This window comes from Apis dorsata, unplaced genomic scaffold, assembly GCF_000469605.1.
Source record: "Apis dorsata unplaced genomic scaffold, Apis dorsata 1.3 scaffold_376, whole genome shotgun sequence".
In the NCBI taxonomy this organism is placed as follows: domain Eukaryota; kingdom Metazoa; phylum Arthropoda; class Insecta; order Hymenoptera; family Apidae; genus Apis; species Apis dorsata.
Window position 1 is genome coordinate 1155487 of NW_006263639.1, and position 22631 is coordinate 1178117.

The window sequence follows — 22631 nt, forward strand, 5'->3', positions numbered from 1 at the left end:
ATTATTTTTTTGAATAAGTTATTTTCTTTATTGTATTGCAGATTTCTTTGGTGCGTTTCTAAAATCTATTCTAACATATTAAATAAACAGAATTAAAAATATACTTTTTCTGTTTAATAAATATATTTAAATAAAATTCTATTTACTAAATTTCCATATATAAAAAATTTTTTTATAAAATGATTTTAACGAAAACAAAAATGAAATTTTTACAAGAGAACAGAAAGAATAATTATTCTTGGTAATATCATTTTGCACTAATTTAATTTACATAATCTTTTATTCCCTGACTTGACTTTTTATTGTTTTGAACTTTGAAAAATGTTGAAAAAAATTCTCACATATTTACCATAGTATTCTTAATTTACTATACAAATGATATTTTAATAAATAAAAGCAAATAGAATGCAATTGAAATAAAAATTCTTTGATACAAAATCGAAGATAACGAAAATTATCATCTGAAATTCGAAACGAAGAAAGATTAAATCTTATTTAATATTTTCCATACAATTCAGTTTAATATACTTTTAAAAGTTTATACGATCTCTTTTTTTTTAGCGGAAACAATCGAAAAATTTGCTTAAAATTCGTGAATCGATCGTAATCCGATGAATCATGGACAAACATAATTTCGTGGAAATAATCGAATATCGGGGTCTGTTTGGGCGAAATTACCGTGAACTGTACGTGGTGTCTAAAGCGCAATGTCTCATAGTTTAGAGGCCTTTTCGACTGGAGCTAATTTCAAAGTTTCACCTTGTCTATATTCGCTGGGTTCGGCCTGCGCATGTTGGAAAATAAACAAGATTATCGAGAAAGCTCGACGTGCTGCAAGTTGCTCGCGCGTCCACCTGACGGATATATACCAATCCTGCGGCCTGTGACCACACATATCACAAATATATGTGTGTGTGAGCGCGCGCGCGGTTATGTGTTGATGTAAACACATCGCGCAAGTACACATATTTGCACTTATGGTTAACCGTGTAGATACATCGTGGGATGGAAGTGTCCAAGTGTGAAACTCGAATTTCAGTTAAAAGTCCATCAAAATTTCATTGATATTGATCAGATTAATTTTTTCCGTAATGTAGTTACTTTTGCGTACTTTTGCGTATGAATATTTTATCGAAGGAAATTTAAGGAAATTTAATTTTTAAATAAATTGAAAAAAGAAAAAGTGAAAATTTTTATATATAAGTTTATTATTAAAAATTTCTTATCAAACGTTAGTATGTATATATGCATTAAATTGATATGATATAACGTAATAAAATTTTTAATCAATATGATCGTTTCTAATTTAAATTTTCATATTTATGGCAGCTTGATTAAAAAATTAATGAAACGTTATTTGTAAAGTATAAGTAATTCATTATTGAAAAAAATTATATAATAGATTCATTAAAATACAATTGAATTTATATTAACATATATACATTCGTTATATCTATATGAACTCGAAGAAGAACTCAACAACAACTATTAAACAACATTCATCGCTAAGATTAGAAGAACATCGAATGAATTGATGTGAACAGATTGATTATATCAGATGAAATATAATATAGTGGAGGTTAAATCGGGGTTATACTATATTGTACGAAACATTTGGCAGTATTGGATGGTAATGGATCGATAACCGAAGATGATAAGGAAAGTTTCGTTTTGTTTGTCGAGTGAAAAGAAAACGGAGGGTCGAACGAAGTTCAGACTGGATGAAGGAAGAGAAATTACGTTGGCAATATCGAATCTGATAATATCGGGAGTGTTCTTTAATAAAGGAAGATGGAATTGAATTTTTCGTAGTATTAAGATAAACCGTTTTAATTAGATTCTTAGAGGAAATATCTGGAAAAGATCTTAATTGTTTGTATAATTAATATCGAGGCAGGTTTGCCTTTTTTTATCTTCTTTCTTTCCTTTTATTCCTTCGCATTGAGCATTCCTTTCTTCCCCCCCCCCCTCCTCTCCTCTTCTCGCTTTAATTTATCTCGGAATTTCTTTCGTTCAACTTCCCCGCGAGTTCCTTTCTCATCCTGTCTTCTATCTCTTTCCTCGTAAAAATTGTTCGATGCTACAAACGGCTACTGTGATCAGAAAGACTCAACTTTGAAATCCAATTCTATTGTTCTGGTACTAAAGTTTCATTATTTTCTTTTTTCTCTCTTGTTTCCAGATGTTTTCCTTTTCATTAATGGGTTCTCTTTCTCCCTTATTGATTTTTTTCAATCGTAAAAATTTTTATCCAACGTCAATTATTAGAAATTAATCAGTTCTTTTCTATCTAAAAAATTAAATTAACAATAGACAAAGCATATTTATTTGTTAATAATTTAACAAAATCATAAATAGTTTGAATTCTTCGCGTAAATAGCGTAAGGAGAAACTAAAAATTGTATCATGAAAACATACATCAGAAAACAAAAGGAATCATACATTTTTTTGTTTTAGCCGAATATCACAATCGATTGCTGTCCAGTTTAAAATTGCAGAAATTATAAATAAACTTGCGACCCAATGACCTATATCTTTTTCTAGAAATAGCAAATAAGACTTCGAAGCGTCTTCATCACTTATCTGAAGTTTGAGCTTGATCTAGTGAGATAAAGTATAAATGAAAATCTGAGTAAGCAACAAAAATGGAAATAGTAAATCATTAAATATTACTCCTTATTTCATTCATTTCCATTGCAAGTTATTATCTTTGTTAATTTAAAGTTTAATCAAGTTTTAAGATAAATTACATAATATGTATAATTGCTAATAACCATTTTACTAATGACAGTCCATCCATTCATAACTTATAGTATATAACTTAGTACATAACTTAAGAAATGCTACTTCAATCAAATTCTATAGCAAATTCTTCAATGTTTAATTAATCTATTCATTGCCAATTTATATCTAGATATCACTTGAAACATCCATAGAAAATATAGAAAATTTTAATTTTAATAGCTTAAGAAATGCTACTCTACTCAAATTCTGTAACAAATTCTTTTAATTCTTCAATACTCAATTATCTATTCATTGCCAATTCATATGTATCACTTGAGCCATCCATATAGAAAATATAGAAAATTTTAATTTTAATAGAGAAATGATATGTATAATTGCTAATAACGATTTTACTAATGACAATAAGTGTCCATAGCTTAAGTGCAATTCTAGCAAATTCTTCTAATTCTTCTAATGCTCAATTATCTATTCATTGCCAATTTATATCTAAATATCACTTGAACCATCCATAAAAAATACAGAAAATTTTAATTTTAATAGCTTAAGAAATGCTACTCTACTCAAATTCTGTAACAAATTCTTTTAATTCTTCAATACTCAATTATCTATTCATTGCCAATTCATATGTATCACTTGAGCCATTCATATAGAAAATATAGAAAATTTTAATTTTAATAGATAAATATATATAATTGTTAATAACGATTTTACTAATGGCAGTAAGTATCCATAGCTTAAATGCAATTTTAGTAAATTCTTCTAATTCTTCTAATGCTCAATTATCTATTCATTGCCAATTTATATCTAGATATCACTTGAACCATCCTTAGAAAATATAGAAAATTTTAGTTTTAATAGATAAATGATTTGTATAATTGCTAATAATCATTTTACTAATGGCAGTAAGTAGTATCCATAACTTAAGAAGTGTTACTCCAATCAAATTTTATTAATTCTTCAATGCCCAATTATCTATTCCATCCATAGAAAATATAGAAAACAACAATAACATAGAAAATAAATAATAATAAAAAAACTAACAGAGATCTAAATACATATACGAGTGAATTACTAATGCGGTATCTACAATTCGTGCCTAACTTTATAGCACGTCTGTACTGGGGTAGTCGTTTGAACGTAGGGGGGTGCAACCGGTTGGACGATAGTTGGAAAAGCTGGCTTCCGAAGGATGTGCACCCAGAATTAATGAAGCCACGAGCATTCGGCTGTGTGACTGGTAATCCTCTTTTGGTATTTCCTGAAGCACCGGTCGGGATTGCACGTACGATAAATAGAGATAATCCAAGTGGATGTGTGTACGGCCCGCCACGAAATATGAGAGCACGTATTCGGTAATCGTTGCGGAATCGTCCGTAGACGCCGGGCCGAATGAGCTACGCCACTCGTGCAATTGTCCCGTTGCAAGAATACGTTGGATCGTTTCGCGGATTAATGCGCTTTTGGTATTCGGCTGTGGTGTATAACTTGCGGGAATGGAAACAGGTAATTGAAAAAGGATAAAGTATAATTTCGTTGAGAAAATTGAAATTTTAAGTTGCTAGTGTTGCTAAAAGCGATTGGATTTCCAATGTTTTTTCTTGTTTGTGGTGTAATTGAAATTGTAAAACGCGACGAGTGTGGATATTTATGGAAATTTAAATATAACACAAAAATGTTGAAAATGCATGTGATATGTAAAAAAGACACAAAATAAAAGTACGTAAAATGACAGTTAGATGAGATTGTTTTAAGTTCTATTTATTCTATTCATACTATTTAAACTCATTTAAATTTAACATAAAATCAATTATCGTACGATTGCAAAAATCAATTCACGAGAGTTTAATTAATAATCATGCATACAATAATAATATACATTGTGTTATCAAAATCAATAATAATTTTATTTGTGGATGTATATATGATATGCATTGAGCATTTTTTTATTAATGAAATATTATTTCAAAAAAGCAAAATACTTTAACTTTCAATATTATTTTCGTTTTTCAAATATATCTTTATATGATGCAAGATAAAACAAAATACTTAAATTGTAAAATATTCTAATATAATAAATTTTAATGCTCTATCATTCTGTTATAAAAAATATTTTCAAATTTGTGTAAAAGCATAAAAAAATTACCATTAAAAGATACATGCTCTACAAAAGACAAAAATTTTTATTAAAATTTTCGAATATAATTAAATTTCATTACAAGAAAATATAATATTTTTATTTATATATATTATAATTTATATTTTATTTATATTTTAATAACGTAACATATGTAATTTAATATTTTCTCGGCTGTGTATCGTTAAATTCATATTTAATATAATTAAGTGTCTAAAATTAAGTTTCACATTATACATATTAAAAAATAAAAATAAAAAATTACACCTTTCACCTGTAATTAATTCATCGTGAGAATATCATCCTGACTGACACGATTTTAAAAAAGTTTCCGTAAATCGTTTACGCATCGCGACATCATCCATCTTTCAAAATCGATCGCGAAATTTACTGCCAAGCGATGATAAGCGTGTTCATCGACCAGTGAAGCTTGTTAAAAAAAAAAAAAAAAAAAAGAAAAAGAGAAAGAAGGAGAAAAAAAAAAAAAAAAAAAAGAAAAAGAGAAAGAAGGAGAAAAAAAAAAAAAAAAAAAAGAAAAAGAGAAAGAAGGAGAAAAAAAAAAAAAAAAAAAAGAAAAAGAGAAAGAAGGAGAAAAAAAAAAAAAAAAAAAAGAAAGAGAGAAAGAAGGAGAAAAGAGAAGAAAAAAAAAAGAAGCAGAAAAAGTAGAGATTCATGCGGATCGACAAAACGTGCGAGGACGTCCGTGACGCGTTGTTCTCGCGCGAGGCCGGCCTTAATTGAAAAAGCGTTGTCATTGCGGTCATTGTTCTCGTCACCGTCATCGCGCTCACGCGATGGATCGGCGTCGTATAACACCGGCTTCCTCAGCCTGTCGCCACACACATTGTTTGCGCGCGCACGCATACGCTTCATTCTCCTCTGTTTCAGGGTCTATTTAGACCGCAGCTTGTTACGAAGGCATATTTTTTCCCCTATTTTGTGTATGTGTGTGTGTATGTGTGATCAAGACGAGGTTTGTGGTCCAAGGACATTTGATGAAAAGGAAGAAATGTAGATTGATGAAAAGCATGTTTCAATAAAAATTTGAGTGTGTGTGTGTGTATAGTATGCTTGTATAATATACGAAGAGGTTATGGGTACTTATGGAAGCTTTTTTTTTTGTGATCGAGATGAAGTTTGTGGTCCAAGGACATATGATAAAAAGGAAGAAATGTAGATTGATGAAAGGCATGTTTCAATAATAATCTGCATCATAAGTGAAGGTGTATATATATATATATGTATATAGATGATTATAGAAGTAAACTGATATATACGTATTATTCTATTATGGATGGAATAGTATTTTTGTTATTCACAAATAAAAAGTAGAATTGGTATATTAATATTGTTACAGTCTTTATAATGATGTTTATAATTCGTTTATTGCAAGAAAAATCAAGATAAAAAGAAAATTAATAATAATGTTATTTTATTGTTATTAAAATTATTGTTATTTAACTTTTGAATAAAATTATCTATCTACAATTCAATATTTTTATTAATTCAGTTTGTTTAAAGATGGAATAATTAATTAATATCTTATATGATACGATATAATCATTCTATGCCAATATATCTCTTGTAAAATCAAAAATCTTGTATTTATCAATCAACAATTATCATATATCTTTCGTAATTTTATCTGTAAAAGAAATTATCATATACTATACAAAATTAAAAAATTTATCATTATGCTTTACAAGATTATAAAAACTTTCAAAAGTTTTAGACACCAATGTAATATAATATGATGTTATTTAAATAAGAATCAAAATAACATCATATTTTTTGTATTATTATGAGAACACTTATAAATCTCATTCATGTCCTTTTCTTTTCTAATTCTTGAAATTTTTTCTATATTTACATTAATTTATGCGATGATATATATATATAGTTAATTATAATACGGTTAATTCGAAATCAAAAAAAGAAAATCTAAAATAAGAATATAGATCAAAAGAATGTCAATAAAAATAATGTGATAAAAATATTCATACTACATGAGAATTATCTAAGTTTATTAAATCGTGTTATATGGGTTATCACAATTTTTCTTGTACCATGTTCTATCGAAACTGAATTTTCACTGTATCGGAGGATAAAAGGATTGAGTATGCTACATTTAACAAAAACAATACATGGAAACGATTTCTAGTTTAGAATAATCTCGTAATCAAGAAGCAAAAAACGAAATATTGCGTATAAAAAAATAATCAGGAGCGAAAAATTAATTAATCAATCTTATTAAAATAACCGAATTGTGTGAATTTTCGAAAAAAAAGAGGACACAGGAAATTAGAAGGCCGCCATTACATCGATTTTCCCTTTTGTGCAAGATCTTTTTTCGAGATACATTACAAGGTTATTAGAGCGCCAACTAATCTTTCCAAGGGAAAATTGTTCACGAAGCCCTCGTTCCCTTGCCAGGATCGCTTAATAAACTTTCCCGTGCACTTTGCAGTAATTTCTTTAAGGCGTTGCCCATTACGCGTTGACGAGTCCCTTCCTTTCTTTCGTTTTTCTCTCTTTTTTGCTCTCTCTCTTCTTAAATCAGTCGGTACTTGTTCCTACGTGTCTAACGATCACCGTTGATACCGCAGGAAATCCGATCGATCCAACTTGGATCGTAAAGGCGAAGAAATTTGATGGAGGATCCGTGAGACCGTAGAGATCTCCTGACCGGAAATGCTCGTGGGACGATAACGATGCGCGCAACGATTGTTTCTCTCGTTTCGTGAATAGATGTTTGCCTGAGAAACGTGTATTATGATTCATGTTAGATTTCATTTTCCGAGAATTTATGTTATGTTATGTAAATGCATGATAAACGCTTGATGATGATATAGAAAGATGGAATTGCATGTGATTAATAGTTATGCAATTGTTATTATTTATTAAGTATTAGCAGATGTTTTTAATATTAAATGTTAAATATTCCATGTAATTATTTATTTATGTAATCTACAAGTTGTCTAATCTATTAGAAGTTATTTTTATTAATCTCGTAGATTATATAACTATGTAGTATTGTTTTAATTATATAAATAATTATTTAGTAATTATTTTATTATAATTTTTAGTAATTATTTTAGTATAATTTTTAGTAATTATTTTATTATAATATAATTATATTATTTTAATTTGAATTTTAATTTTTATTAAGAAATATTTATTTATTATTTAAATTATTTAGATTTTTGTATGTTATATATAATTATATAAATTATTTATTTAATATGTATATAGGAATATATTTAATAAAAATTGAATATTCTATTTCGACTATAAAAGGGATGAAACGAGGAAACTCATAAGAGTTTATATAATTGACAAAAGTTGCTGAACAAATTTCTCTTTTCAGAAAAGCACATAATATCATTTGTTATTACATGTTTTATTTTTTTTTTGTTTAATTAATTTCATAATTATTAAAATTGTAAGACTCCTATAATCCTTGCAATTCTTGATACATTAATTTCAGAAAGGTTAAAAAGATAAAAATATAATATAAATTATCATTATATATCACAAATTATCTGAGATTTTTGTAAGTACGATGTAATTAGCACAAATTATAGAACCACAAATTATCTAGGATTTTTGCATGGTGTCGTAAACTTTACAATTTTAACTGATCCGATTAAACTGGCTAATTAACACAGGCCGTTTGCATTAAAGGGAACGTGACGAACAACCGATCGATAAACACGATGAGAGAATGTTGAATAATCTAGAGATAAATACACGCAAGATAGATCGCCCTCCACGACTGTTATAACAGTTATTAAGACAGCATCTGATAAGACATCACATGCGAAAACATGCGATCATAGAATAGCTAATTACGATAAATTGCTTGATCGTTCATTTATCATTGGCTGATATTAAAAGTAGATGCAAACTTGATGCAATTGTTCCAGCAATTGCAAATCAAATTATGAAAATACGTTGGAATTAATCATTTTTCGAGTGATAAATATTTTCATTGCGTTATCGAATTGCAATACAGCTATTTATTAAAATACAGATTTTTTTTATTAATTTTATTTTGTTTTATATTTATAAAAATTGTTAATACTGTAATAATTTTTTTCTAAAAAATATTAACATTTGATCGGTTTCTTGAAATATTTTAATTTTTATAAAAAATTATCCAATTCGTTGGAAATTTTGATCGATATATAATCAATTATTAATTGTATAATAAAATATAATACAATTTTTGTATTTTATTTTCATTCTGCTTCTAAAATTCACTCTTCAAATATTTCCTATCGAATATATTAATTCTTTAACGATAGTTTAGAAAAATAATAACACAAATGCAAATTTTTATTATAGTTAAATTTATTATTGATCTCAAATATATTGAATTAATTTTGAAAATTTAAAATTTAAACTAATCTAATGATTTAATTAAATAATTTGGAAAATTTTATAATCTGAAAATTGTGTATGTAAAATTTTTGTTGTTTGAAATTTAAACTAAATCGTATTTCCAAACAATTGATAATCCAGAAAGCAAAACAAAAGGGGAATACAGAACGGTCTCGAGATCTAGTTGTGTTATCGAGAATCAAAGATAAAGGAAGAAGGAAAATAGGAAATCTCGGGAACTTACGACAACTTTATACGTAATAGTGCCGAGTTTCTGTGGTACATCGGACTATTTCACGAGAACCAACGTCACAAACGTTCACTTCTGTCTGTCTCTCTCTCTCTCTTTCTCTTTCACTCTCTGCGTAAACCAACCCCTTGGAAATGTCTTTTCAACATTCCGACTAACTCGACCCAATTTACCCGGACGCAGTGAATTACCAGTTGTCCATACCATGTTAAATGGAAAGAACAATAACACGAAGAGGAGAAAATTTACGCGACACATTCTTAACAAGAATTGTTAACATTAATAAATAATCAATTGTTGAAAAATGGAAAATGATTTATTATTAGAATAGTATATAATGATTATAATTTATGAACGAGATGGTGATTAAAATTTAAAAGTTTAAAATTGAATACGTTGAATTTTTAATTAATTCTGTGTTTCAATCGAAGGATCATTAGAAATTTTTAATAGATATTGGTGATGAAACGCATTTGAAACGAATGCATAATTTGGTAGAATAAATTGTCGTATGATTGGATAATATTACAATTGTGTCATACGAGGAATTTTGCAATGTTTTATTTTGAAAGATATTTTAAATTTAATTAAAAAAAAGAAATAAAACACAATTTGTCGTTATGTACATTATAAATTCTAAAAAAGTTTGTACATTTTTTAATGAAATAAATATAACGTGATTATAAGATGATGAATTAATAATAAAAATAATTAAAAAGAAAAATAATAACAGAAATATATATTATACAGATATAATATTAACGTTAATATAATAATTGATGTTAAATAATATTCATATTCAATAAATTGAAAATTAACAAAATAAAAATAATAACATAATAAATAAAAATACAAATATATTTATTTATTTATACATAATTATTTAAGAATTAATGTTATCAATATCAAGTGTAGAATTGGTATTACCATAATTCATAATTAAGAACAAACCCAGAATTATTTCACAATGATAAATGATTTATAAACTCACATTTATCAAAATAATTTCTGTGTTTGATTTAAAGAATTCGTTTTTAATAATAATAAAACGAAATTCTTTCCCATATTGACTTTTAAAAATCTATTAACGTATCAGGTTAATAAGATTAAAACGATCGTAGCGCCACCATATTTAACTATTCGATGAGTGCCACAGTTAATAGAGAGAACTTTCGTGTCTAGAGCATATTTAAAACGTTCTCCACAGAATAAAAGCGAGTCAATAAGTGAATAGAGTTAGTTAAGAGAGTATTATCAAAGAGAACAGTTGAAAGCTTTTTGCGAACAAAAGAATATCAACGTTGCTATCAATGAATTTATTTCAAACGAGTCGCAATTGGCCAACCTTTATAACCGGGAATTAAATTGGAATCGTTTGTTCGGTTTATTTTCCTCGCGTTATGACGCAACAATTGAAATTTGCGTAATTCACTATCTTATGTTTGGGTCTCGTAATAATTTATGTCGAGAATTGCAAAAGGGACACAGGGCTTTGAAAACTTTTTTAAACCAATGGAAATATTCCAGTAGCAACAATGAATGCAATGTTCCCGACAATCAACCAATCATTATGCAGATAATTTCATTCGTTTCATAATAACTTCGTGTAAGTTGACATATATTTTTGCGCACTATATTATATTTTATCTCTAATTTCCATCAAAATATATTGTATATCTCTTAACGTGCATGAATTGCAATACACGTTCAACGTAAATTGATAATAATATTGTAGCGTATTTAGTTCTAACAAGAGGCTGTGTGGAATCCAATAACCATCCAACCTTGAAAATAATAATCTCTCGCATATTGTAAGGAAAAATACAGGAAGATAACAAAATATTGTCTTGTGATAAAAGAATCAACTGACGCAAAGGAATTTTACCTCGAGTTTCTGTAGAATTATAATAAAGCCGACATGATAGACACTATGTAAATAGATACGTAGTTTACAATTTTTAGCTACGATAAGATATTGGAGAAAGGAGAAAATGTTTAAATTATTACAAAATCACAGTTTGTTCAATATTCAAGATTTTTTGAGCAGTGTTCTTGAACAATTATCGATAATAAATCAATTGTTTGGTCTTTGAAAATTGTAATTCAATATGAAAAAGATAGTTTTATGATATATTATTACATTTCAATTTGATTAATTATAAATATTATATTTTAATAAAAAAATTCTTTTATGTACTATATTCACTTTTATATACGTATTTTTCTCACAAATTGGAACTTAGATAATTCTCATATACATAGTAACCAAGTTCTGCTAGCTATTTCTTTATTCCGTTTCAGTTTCTTTCAACTTCTCCTACTCTTAATCTTTTTTCCAGCTCTTAATCTTTCTTTCAAGATTTCGCTTGAGCCTGGTTAATCCACGCTGACCTGATCTTCGCTTTCATTTTCACTTTTCGTTACTTTCCACCTTACGGATTTTCTCTATTTTCTTTCTGTCTGATTTCTTCTTTCCTATGCTCCTTTTTTCATTTTCTTTGTTAAAATGTTACATATCTATCAGCCTTACATATCTATTAGCCTTGTGAACAACTTTACCTTAAAAATAGCAAAAGAATTAAACTAAAATAATACAAATGAAATTATAATCTAATCATTATTGAAACAGATTAAATTCCATATTTCAATTTTTTCATCCCTTGATTTTTCTTCAACTTCAGAATTTTATTTATTTTCTATTTACCAATTTGTCTCATCTCGTTAATTTTATAATAAAATTTCCTTAAAACTGCTCAATTTTAAAAACATTTACTTAAACTGTGTATCATAAAAATGAAGATATATAACGAGATATATATTCGTCTCAAAGCATAAAAAATTTCTTCATGGATGAATATACCCGTTACATACAAGGTGATAGCGCAATTTTTAATTCCCTTTATATACATATTATACTTTGTCTATCCCGCTGTACTTTAATAATCATAATAATCCCTCACTAAACCGATCAAAATTCAGCTCTCACCTAACCTCCATTTCGCCACAATTTACCCACAATTTAGGGCACACCGACAGACACGAAGCTACATCCAGATCCAGACCACGATCGGGTCGACGTTAATATCAACCAGGAGAATCGAGTTGTCTGCGTGAGGAAGCCCTCCGCGACGTTAAGAAGGGCAACGCTGAGAATGCAATAGACTCTCTCTCTCTCTTTCTTTCTCCGAGCATTCAGGCGAAGCTCGCTTTCCCTCTTTCGCCTGATCGAGCGCCCGTTCCGGGAATCAGCTTTCGCATCACGTTGACGTCGAAGTCGCGTGTTTCGCCTGACAATGCCGCGAAAGCATCGTCAGGGAGTGACATCGTTCGACCGTGTGGATAAATAGAAACGTTGGCCCGATCGAATACAATGGAAAATTAATAGCGGATCGGCCGGAATACCGATGACCGGAAGAGAGGAGAGAAGAGGAGGGGAGGAGAGGAGGGGAATGACTCTGCACTTTTGTTTTTTCACATCGCTTTCGCCTCGAGTGGCTCCGCGCGGATCCGCGAAACTGATACCGAAGGTGTCCGATTACACGGCCGTTGCTAAGAGGAGAATTGTTTTTCGGGTGAAATTGTAGATCTGTGAAATTGTAGGCATAGAATTGCGATGTTGGATCGATTCGAGTGTCGCAAAACGTGGAGGAAAATGGTTGGTTGGTTGGTTGGTTGGTTGGTATTGTGAAAGGGTGAAATGGAACGGTCGAGTGATGTGTTTATTTTGATGCAGAATTTGGAATGGGAGTTGGAAATGAATATATTTATTATGATGTTGAGATTATATTGAGTTGTTTCTCTTCGTGAAGAAAATAAATAAATGAAATTACCATCTATGTGATTTTTTTTTAAATAGTTTTGCTTCTTTTTAAGTTTAAGGTTTAATGTTGATATGCACACAATTGTGTATAATTTTCGCTTTTTCACCAGAATCGTGTCGTCGATAGAGCAATTGTATCGATTGGAAACTGTATACATCGAAAGGACAAAATATGGAGTCAAAGAAGAATTGGAGAAACGTGAAAAGTCGAGGAAAATGAGAGCTACTTCGATTCTCGTAAGTGGTTTGTTGTCATCTATATTTGAAGAAATTCTTAAGATCTTCTTGAAGCGAAATTCACGAATTTTTTAAAAACCAATTTCTTTATTCTAGAATCTAGAATAATAGAGATGTCTCATTATACTGAATATATTTATGAGAGATGGATTCTAGAGATTAAAATAAATAGAAAAATTGATATACAATAACAATTAAGATTTATTTATTAAAGTTAAGCAATTGAAGTTTAGAGAAAGGGAGATAGAAGTAAAGTGAGTCTGCTCTATCTTTATTATCTTTTCATTTGATACAAAAATAAGAAATTTAAAGATTTTCATTTAAGAATGTACTTTAAATTCTTTTTAAATTCACTTGTTTCGATATATATATAATTTTCTACAAAATTAATTTTTAAATGAAAAGAAACTTATTCTATATTTCTTGATTATTTTCTCTTAATTTAAAATTATTTTCTATCCATAATCTCATTCGTAGCTTATCGGAAATTTCACATATGAAAATTTTTCGATTTATTCGAAAATAAAATCTTAAATAAAAGAATTTATATTCATTCCCTTTTCAATTTATTTTTTTCATATTCTATTTCATTACACTACAAATAATAAAATAGTTAATCCATAATATTTTCAACTGAATATATCCCTAATCTCATTCCAATAAATTAAAATTATACATATATATATACAAATAAACATTTAATTTATCATTCAAACCATTTCCTCTCAATTTATCGCATCGTATCATAATTTTCAATATCAATATTATAATCATTTTAACTTTCTTTGAAATTAATTCATTGTACAATCATTCGATATATATTATATACATATGTATATATACATAATCTATCATTTTCTCGCCATTCCTTCATTGTCCAACTCGATATTCAGCATCTTCTTAGGACCGATTCCGATTCATAACAAAGAGAAATAGATTCGTCGCAGCCATTATATGGCGTGTAACGTTCTAACGATTCAAAATCCATTCGGATCGTTGCGCAATTCAGCTGTTCATATTGCGAAATCAAAGGGACAAACGGTTGATTTTCAAACAGCTGGAGGACTCTCTTCGCATGCACCGATTCTCCCTCGATGCAATTGCGGCTTCGAAAATCACGTTAACGGAAATTTGCCGGATTAACGAAGGTGGAAGAGGTGGCGCTGTTACCAATACTCGTGGATGACCGCTGTAAATCGCAAACCGATGAAATTTCATTCGAAACCCTTGTAACTCTCGCGTGTTCATTAAGGGTTTCCATAGCGTTACAAAGGATTTCACCTTCTTATATAACGCCATTTTCTAACAACTGAAACTATTATCCTCTCTGTTCGTGCTGAATTATCTCTCTTACTCGTAGTATTCCTGTAGAAGTGTAGTGTTTTGTTCGAAAGCTTTGATGTTGATTAATGTGAGTCCATTTCGTATCTTATCTTGGATTGATGATCGATTGTTAGAGATTGTTAGAGATTGATTTTTGATTTTATATTTATACAAACAAAATAAACGAGAAGATTTTTTTGATAAATCGAAATAGAAAGGTTCTTTGAAAGTTATAAATTTTTGAGAAGAAGATATTGACTCTAGCTTAAAAATTACTGTATAAGATTTTATCAAATATATTTTTCTAACAATATGTATCAGTATAAGTATAATTTTTAAAATAGAAAAATTTATTTCAAACATTTTGTTATGAAACTATACACTACGATGATTTATTTTTTATTTTTAATTAAATATTTTTGCTAAATAAGTAAGCAGTATACTATATTATAAATATAAAGAAATATAACAATTTAGATTAGAAATTGGAACATATTATTATTAAATAAATATATACAATGTATAAATAAATTATTATTTATGTATATGAATATTATCAATAATAAAATATAATCAATAATATGAAAAATATGCAAATTGTAAGACGAATGAAAAATCTTTCCAAAATTAGAATTATATATTTTCAAATTCCCAATAAATTTTTATTTTTTAACCGTACTTCCGGTTAATTCGTCCGACATATATAGGATCAAATTTCAACTCTTTTAAAGTTTTAATGGATGATCGTGTAAACATAATCTCGAAATCAAATATCTACTCGAACTCAGTTGTAATTACTGGAGTGTACTTTACGAAATAAACTTGGTTGCGCTGTTGGTGAGCATCGATGAACTCTAGTTGGGACCGCAGAAATTTTACACTGAGAGTCAAGTTTACGGCTAATTTCGTCTCGAACAAAATTGTTTTCTCGTTTCGTTATCGATTTCGAAAGCTGAAATACTAGTTAACATTATCGTCAAAATCTTTATTGCAAAAGACATGTATAATAATTCTAATAATTAATTAATATATCAAATTATTCTTATATAAATTCTTATACAAATTTGATAAATTTAATTTATCAATAGCGATAATAAATACTATTGTTAACTTGTATGTAATATATATTATTTGAAAGTCAATTCAGAATATCTTAGAATATCCATAATTAATTACATGTTATGAGTTTATCAAATTATTCATCTAATTCCTACTTTTACCATGTTAATATTCACCAGAATTTTAATATTTTGATTTCATCTTTCAAGTACTAGATCGAAATCCAAAAAGTTAATAAATAGCATATATCAATAATATATAAGATATATTATAATTCTTATGTTCAAAATTTCTCATATTTTTTAATCTTTTTTAAATTATGACAATATTCACATAATACGATCTTTCTAAAAATTAAACTATTATTTTATTAATTTTAATGATTTTTTATTTATTTTTCAATTAATGAGCATGCAACATAAAATATAACAACATAACTAGAATAAATTAATTTACTACTAAAATAAATAAGCACTAAAAAATTATCCATTAAACCAGTTATACTCAATTAATTATAACTTACAACATTTACATTTAAAATCCTGTTACCAATTTACGAAACGAAAAGTATTATTAACAAGAATTGACCAATTCTCATTCGACATTACTAACTATCTCATTCAAAAAAGTTTGTCACGCTCGTTTCCAAATACTCTCCATAATTATACACATTCACGAAGCTTTTAGTTGGTCGTTAATCATAGAATAAAAGAAAAGTTAGAAACGATGCTTCGACTGTTAGTGGCGCGTGTCGAGTTGCAAGAGGGCGCTCACGCGCGTATAATTACTCGAGTCAATTTCCAAGCTTAGCATCGTGTTGGCTGATCGTATATGGCATAGTTAAAATTTCGGGAATAACCCATCGTGGTTGGAAACTGGTTGTATCTCTGATGCGAATTTCGCGGGAGCACGTGTCTTTCGCAGAACGCAAATCGAAACTAGGTTATGTTATATGTATGTACATATGAATGACAAACTATTTTTTTCTTATAACAATCTTTGCTTTGTTTCTTTTTTTATAGTACGTTTAATAGTTGGAATTGTTATCATCAATGCGTTCGTTTTCTCTTGCAATTGTATGCATTTCGTTATTAGAAACGTTTGATTGTATTTAGTATTACGAAGAATGTGTGTGTATTTTTTATTATTATGAGTTTAAAATCGCATCTTAGGATATTGGCGATATTACTCTATGAAATATTGTGAAATTTTTTTTAAATTAGACATCGAATGTAAATCAATAATTGTTGGTATTAAATGCTTTCACTGAGGATTTGTTTTTATTCTGATGGAATTTAGAATTTTTGCAATTCAGCATTGGAGGATATGATTTCTTGTTAAAACCATATTGCAATCATAAAAACATGATGCAATCATGATTTATTTAAAGTTTCGTTGATTAAAATGTTAAGAAATTATTGCCAATTTATTATTTAATCTTTTATAAGAAAAGATGTGTTAGAATCGTTTATAATTTATAATTTATTTATTCTTTTTAAATATTTTATATCTAGTTTAAAGTTAATTATTTTTTTTTGCTTTTTGTTTAATGAAAGTTGAATTATTAATCTTCGATATTTTTCATATTTATGAATCGCGCGCAATGGATCGTGAATAATTCAGATAATGTAATCTTTTCCGAAACACTCGCAAAAAAAAATCTCATAAAATACGGCTACCTGACGATCGTGGTTTTTTCCTGTGCTTTTACGACACGTATAAATTTGTTTCAAAATATACGAATTTAAATAAAACGAATTATTCATTGAATTATTCATCCTTATGTTGACATTTCTTCCTCGAAGAAAATTAAAAAAGCCTTTATTTTTTTTGATAAATCTCTCTTTAATAATAATCTAGGTTTTATCTCATAAGCTTTTTCAAATAAGCTTCTCGGTATCATTCTCGATCATTTTATTCTCAATAAAAATATATTTAAATAAAATTCCATTATTTTTTAAAAAATTAGAATAGAAATTTAACTTTTCGTATCGTAACAATTTGACAAGTCTTCATAAGAAAGAACGAATATTAATCCAAAAAGTATTCACTGACGTCATACAACTTCCAATAAACTTTATCAGTGAATTCATTTTAATTGAAATGCTCAATATATTTCTTATATTTCTTATATTTCGAGCGTATAAACATTGAATATATAAATCGGGTAAAGCAGTTGCACTTCGTACAATGGCAGTGTGCAAAGATCGCCGGCGGCCAAGTGCACTTCCGATGCATCCCTTGCAGTTTGCTACAGACAGGTGACGATCCATTGTGCCGGTAAAATATTGACACTCGATATTTTCCTGCACTCAACATTGGGGAAGGAAAAACGTTTACACGTAAGCCCATCTTCGTGATGTGGATCCATGCTTTTTGCTTAACCGCCTCCTACGCTTTCTCGTCGATTTAATTTCTCCTCTTATCAATTTAAACGCTGAATGTTTACGGTAATTATTTTCATTTTCGTACTCTTTTCACTTTTCATTTCATCCAGTGTTCTTAAACTCTTATTTATCGGCAAAATGTCATTCAATTTTTTTTAAATTTTCTTGATAATTACACGTTAAATGAATTTTTAATTTGATTCAAAGTGGAACAATATAAAATTGAAGTTTGATATATGCATTTTTTATTAAAGTTTAATTACGCGAATAATTTTAGCTTTAATTATATTTATTGTAAGTTTATTTAAGTTTTATTTTTATTTATTGTTTAAAATTTCATCACGTTATCTTTATAGTCATAATGTCTGGTAAGCGCTTGTATAATGTGCCAACATAACCTAAATTTATTATGGTACTGATTAACTCTTTAATGTGTGTTCCAAAGAATATTGAATATTAAATATTCATATAATAAGAGTAGTTTTGAATACGGAATAACAAAATTTACCATAGTAAAATTTATAGTAGTCAAAGTTGCAATTTAATCTGTGATAAAAGTTTTGTAATCTTCTTGTTAGTGAAAATAATTAAAGTTACGGTTAAGTGCCATAATAAACTGTATTGTAGTGAACTACTTTCATCTTATACTTAAGTTTATCAATATAGTGTAGCTAATCAAAACAGAAGTTTAGATTAAAACAAGAAGAAGATTTTTACTAAGATTAGAATATAATATATATTAAAAAATATATATAAAATAAATTTTAACTTATAAGTATTACTTCGATCGAAAAATTATTTTTCTAAAAATAATTTTAATCCTAATTCAATTATCGCATAACGAAAAGGAAAACGTTTGATTTCATTTTTAAATATTCTTATAGAGAAAAAAAAAAAGTCTTATAAAAATTTCTAAATAAATATAAAATTTTATGGATCACTTGTAGCTATAAGTTTATTTATAAATTTTTATACCATCCAGATCTCACTTATGCTTATTGCCGTCAATAGAGATTTTATGTTCGAAAGTCGATGCAAAACTAAAAAGATTAATATCGTTTTATACCATATACCGACGCTCTAAAACCTGACTTCCCTTTCAAAAAGAATTTACAGTATCGATCACTCTATTCAAGTTATACTATCTATACAAACCAATGTCAATTATATTGAAATTGCAAATGGAATTCGTTCTACTTTTTATTCGAATGTTGAACACGAAATCGATATCGCGTTATCCTTGACTCAACTTTTTCTCTTTTTTTTCTTCGATATGACGAGTGAATAGAGAACGTTGCAGGGAGGATGGCCTTTTTCGAACGGTCTGGCTGATTATCAGGGTAATGCCGTAAGTGTCGAGCATAGAGAGTTAACTCTGAATAATTAATATAAGGCGTAGCAAGGCAGTTTCATTGGATTGTGAATCAAGGGTCCTTAATCTTTTCCAACGTTGACCCAGATTAAACTCAAAGCGTCTCGTGATCCTGTCGTTTCGCTCGAGCTCTAGATATATATTTACAAATATTTAATGCTTGGCGATAATTTTTCTCGCGAGAAACATCGCACGTGATGCTTTCGTGATCTCCTCGTTTCAATAAAGCTTTAAATATACATGTTTACGAGTATTTAATTTCTTATTGTAATTTTTCTTGCGAGCGAACGTTGTACGTGATGTTTTAAGAATAAAAAATTTAAATTAGAATTACAATGTTTGAATAATTTGTAACAAATGATTAAATAATATTATTCATTTCAAAATATGGAAATAAATTGTTTTAAATTTTTAAAATGATATAAAATATTATTATTTTTCGAAGAAATTGATCAGATGAAAATATGTTGTAAGGAAATTGTAGTATAACATGCGAAAAATTTTATATCGTTTTCGAGAAAGTGCTAAGATATGTTCTGTCGGTATTGGTATAAATATGTTCCAATAGTATTGTCGGGATAAATTTAATAAAATAAAATAATAAAATAAATAAATTATAAAATAAATTATATGCAAGTGATACACATTTATTCAATTTAAGAAGATAGTGATAGTAGCAAAGTGTAAAACAATTAAAATATAAATTTAGTGATAATTTTAGTGATCAATATGAATAAAAATATTAAACAAGAAATAGTGGAAAAATACTTTAAAACAACATGTATCGCATAAAAGATTTTTGGATCAAAATTTTATGGAACATATACATATGAAGCATTGAAAGGATTAAACTAGTAGTTTCTTACATATTGTTAAATATATATCTTTTTTTAAAAAAGAAATTAATATTTAGTATTTGATTAATTTTAATTCCAATAATGCATTACATCTTTTTTGGTATCAAATTAATATATATAGTCGATCATCTAATCTTTTTCTCATTTTCAAGCAAATATTTTAATTAAAAGCAGATATTTTATAATTAAATGAACATATAAATAGAGAAACATAATTTGATATCTTTTTCTGACAAATGGATATACAAAGATCAATTTTTTCTTTTTAAATGGAATCACATAATTTTAAAATAATAATAGATCTTCCATCCTTCTTGGAATAAATTAATATTCGCGCAATCTTTCATTTTTCTCATTTTCAAGTAAATAGATATTTTATAATTAAATGAACATATAAATAGAAAAACATAATTTGATATCCTTTTCTGATAAATAGATATACAAAGATCAATTTTTTCTTTTTAAATGACATCATATAATTTTAAAATAATAATAGATCCTCCATCCTCTTTGGAATAAATTAATATTCAGGCAATCTTTCATATCTTTCTTATAAAACGTTATTTCGTAAAAATCTTTCGTTCCTCGAAAATTTTAAAATCGATCTCTATCACCCTTCGAGTTTCAAGATTGGAAGAAACACGAATTCACGCGATATATATCCCGAGTCGTATTCAATCGTTCACTTACCGTCTTATTCCCTAAGTTCTTCACGCGGCAATTCAAGTACGTAGTTTTGCCCAGGATGGTGGTCACGTTCTTCGAATTCGACATGTCGAAGTACGGACCGTATTGCGTACTGCTGTCATCCAGACTGTTCTGATGAACGTTGTTATTCTTTCCGCCGCTTCCGTGCAGCATGCTGTAGCACTGCGCCCCTGTAAATCAATGCAACGACCGATTAAATCTCATTCAAACTGCCAACTTGCTCGTTATCGCTTTTCTGGCTAACTGCAAGGGAACACTGGACTCTCTGTTCGTTAACATTTGAGAACAATGGAGAGATTCATCTTCGTTGTTTCTATACGTGGAAATGAGGCTGCAGTGTGATGAAAACGGATTTTAATTCGTCGTTAATTTAATAATTATAATTTCGTGTATATGTCTAATTTATTAAGAAAATAAATTGAAACAATCGCTTAGAAATTAAAATCGTATATGCTAATTTGTAAAGTTGGTAAAAATTGAACATAAAATAATGATTCGTCATTTATATTTATATTCTAATTGGCTAGATTTTCTAATCTATAGATCATGATCCATAAGAAATTGTTATTAAATAAATAACTAATAAAATATTAAATATTATTAATTATTAAATATTAATATTATTAAATAAATAATTACTCTTTTGCGTATATGCAAATAATTATGTATTACATTATACAATTCTTTGATTATTGATTTAATAAAAGAAAATATTCGATATATTTGTTTAGTTATAAATTTAAGTTCAGAGGATGCAAGATTGAATTTATTCGATATAAATACGGAGTATTAATATATTTGTGGAATATCTTTAAAGGGTTGATTTTAAAGATCAAAGAAACGTAAAAGTAAGCATAAATTTATTATTGATATACAGAAAAAATGTTTATCGAGGATTATTTATTAAATTATAAGCAATTTAAGTTTGCGTTAGATGAAACGAGGCGTAGACAGATTGAAATGGCAACGGAGAGAGAGATGTCTTACTTTATTTATTTCGTTTCATCTTGTACAAACTTAAATTAAATTGCTTATAACTTCAATCGATACTTTTACAACTTACGCTCTTTAAAAATCGATCTTCTATAGACGTTCCACGATTTTATTAATATCCTACATACATCCAAAGTTAATTCGAATATCGATCTTTAAGATTAAATCATTTCATAAATAATATCATTCTAAAAACCTAATTTTTGTTCTCTTTTCAAAAGATATTGCACTTCTTCTCAATTAAAAATATTATTTTAAATGTTTATTTCATAACCTCCATTTTCAAAAACTTTGTCATATAAATAAATAATTCAATGTTTGAGTGGAAGAATACAATTTACTTTTGTCTATCATTGTTTTTAA

At 27.9% G+C, this 22631-nt stretch overlaps 1 protein-coding gene across 4 annotated transcripts in view; it reads right to left on the reverse strand.

Moving 5' to 3' along the window:
• The window catches only part of LOC102674399 (lachesin-like), a 483275-nt gene that overhangs the window by 175176 nt on the left and 285468 nt on the right, over positions 1–22631 (reverse strand). For all 4 annotated transcript variants that reach the window (XM_006618852.2, XM_006618850.2, XM_006618851.2 and 1 more), the window contains exon 3: positions 21258–21445. In XM_006618852.2, coding sequence (XP_006618915.1) covers positions 21258–21445 — 188 coding nt within the window. The remainder of the gene's footprint in view (positions 1–21257; positions 21446–22631) is intronic.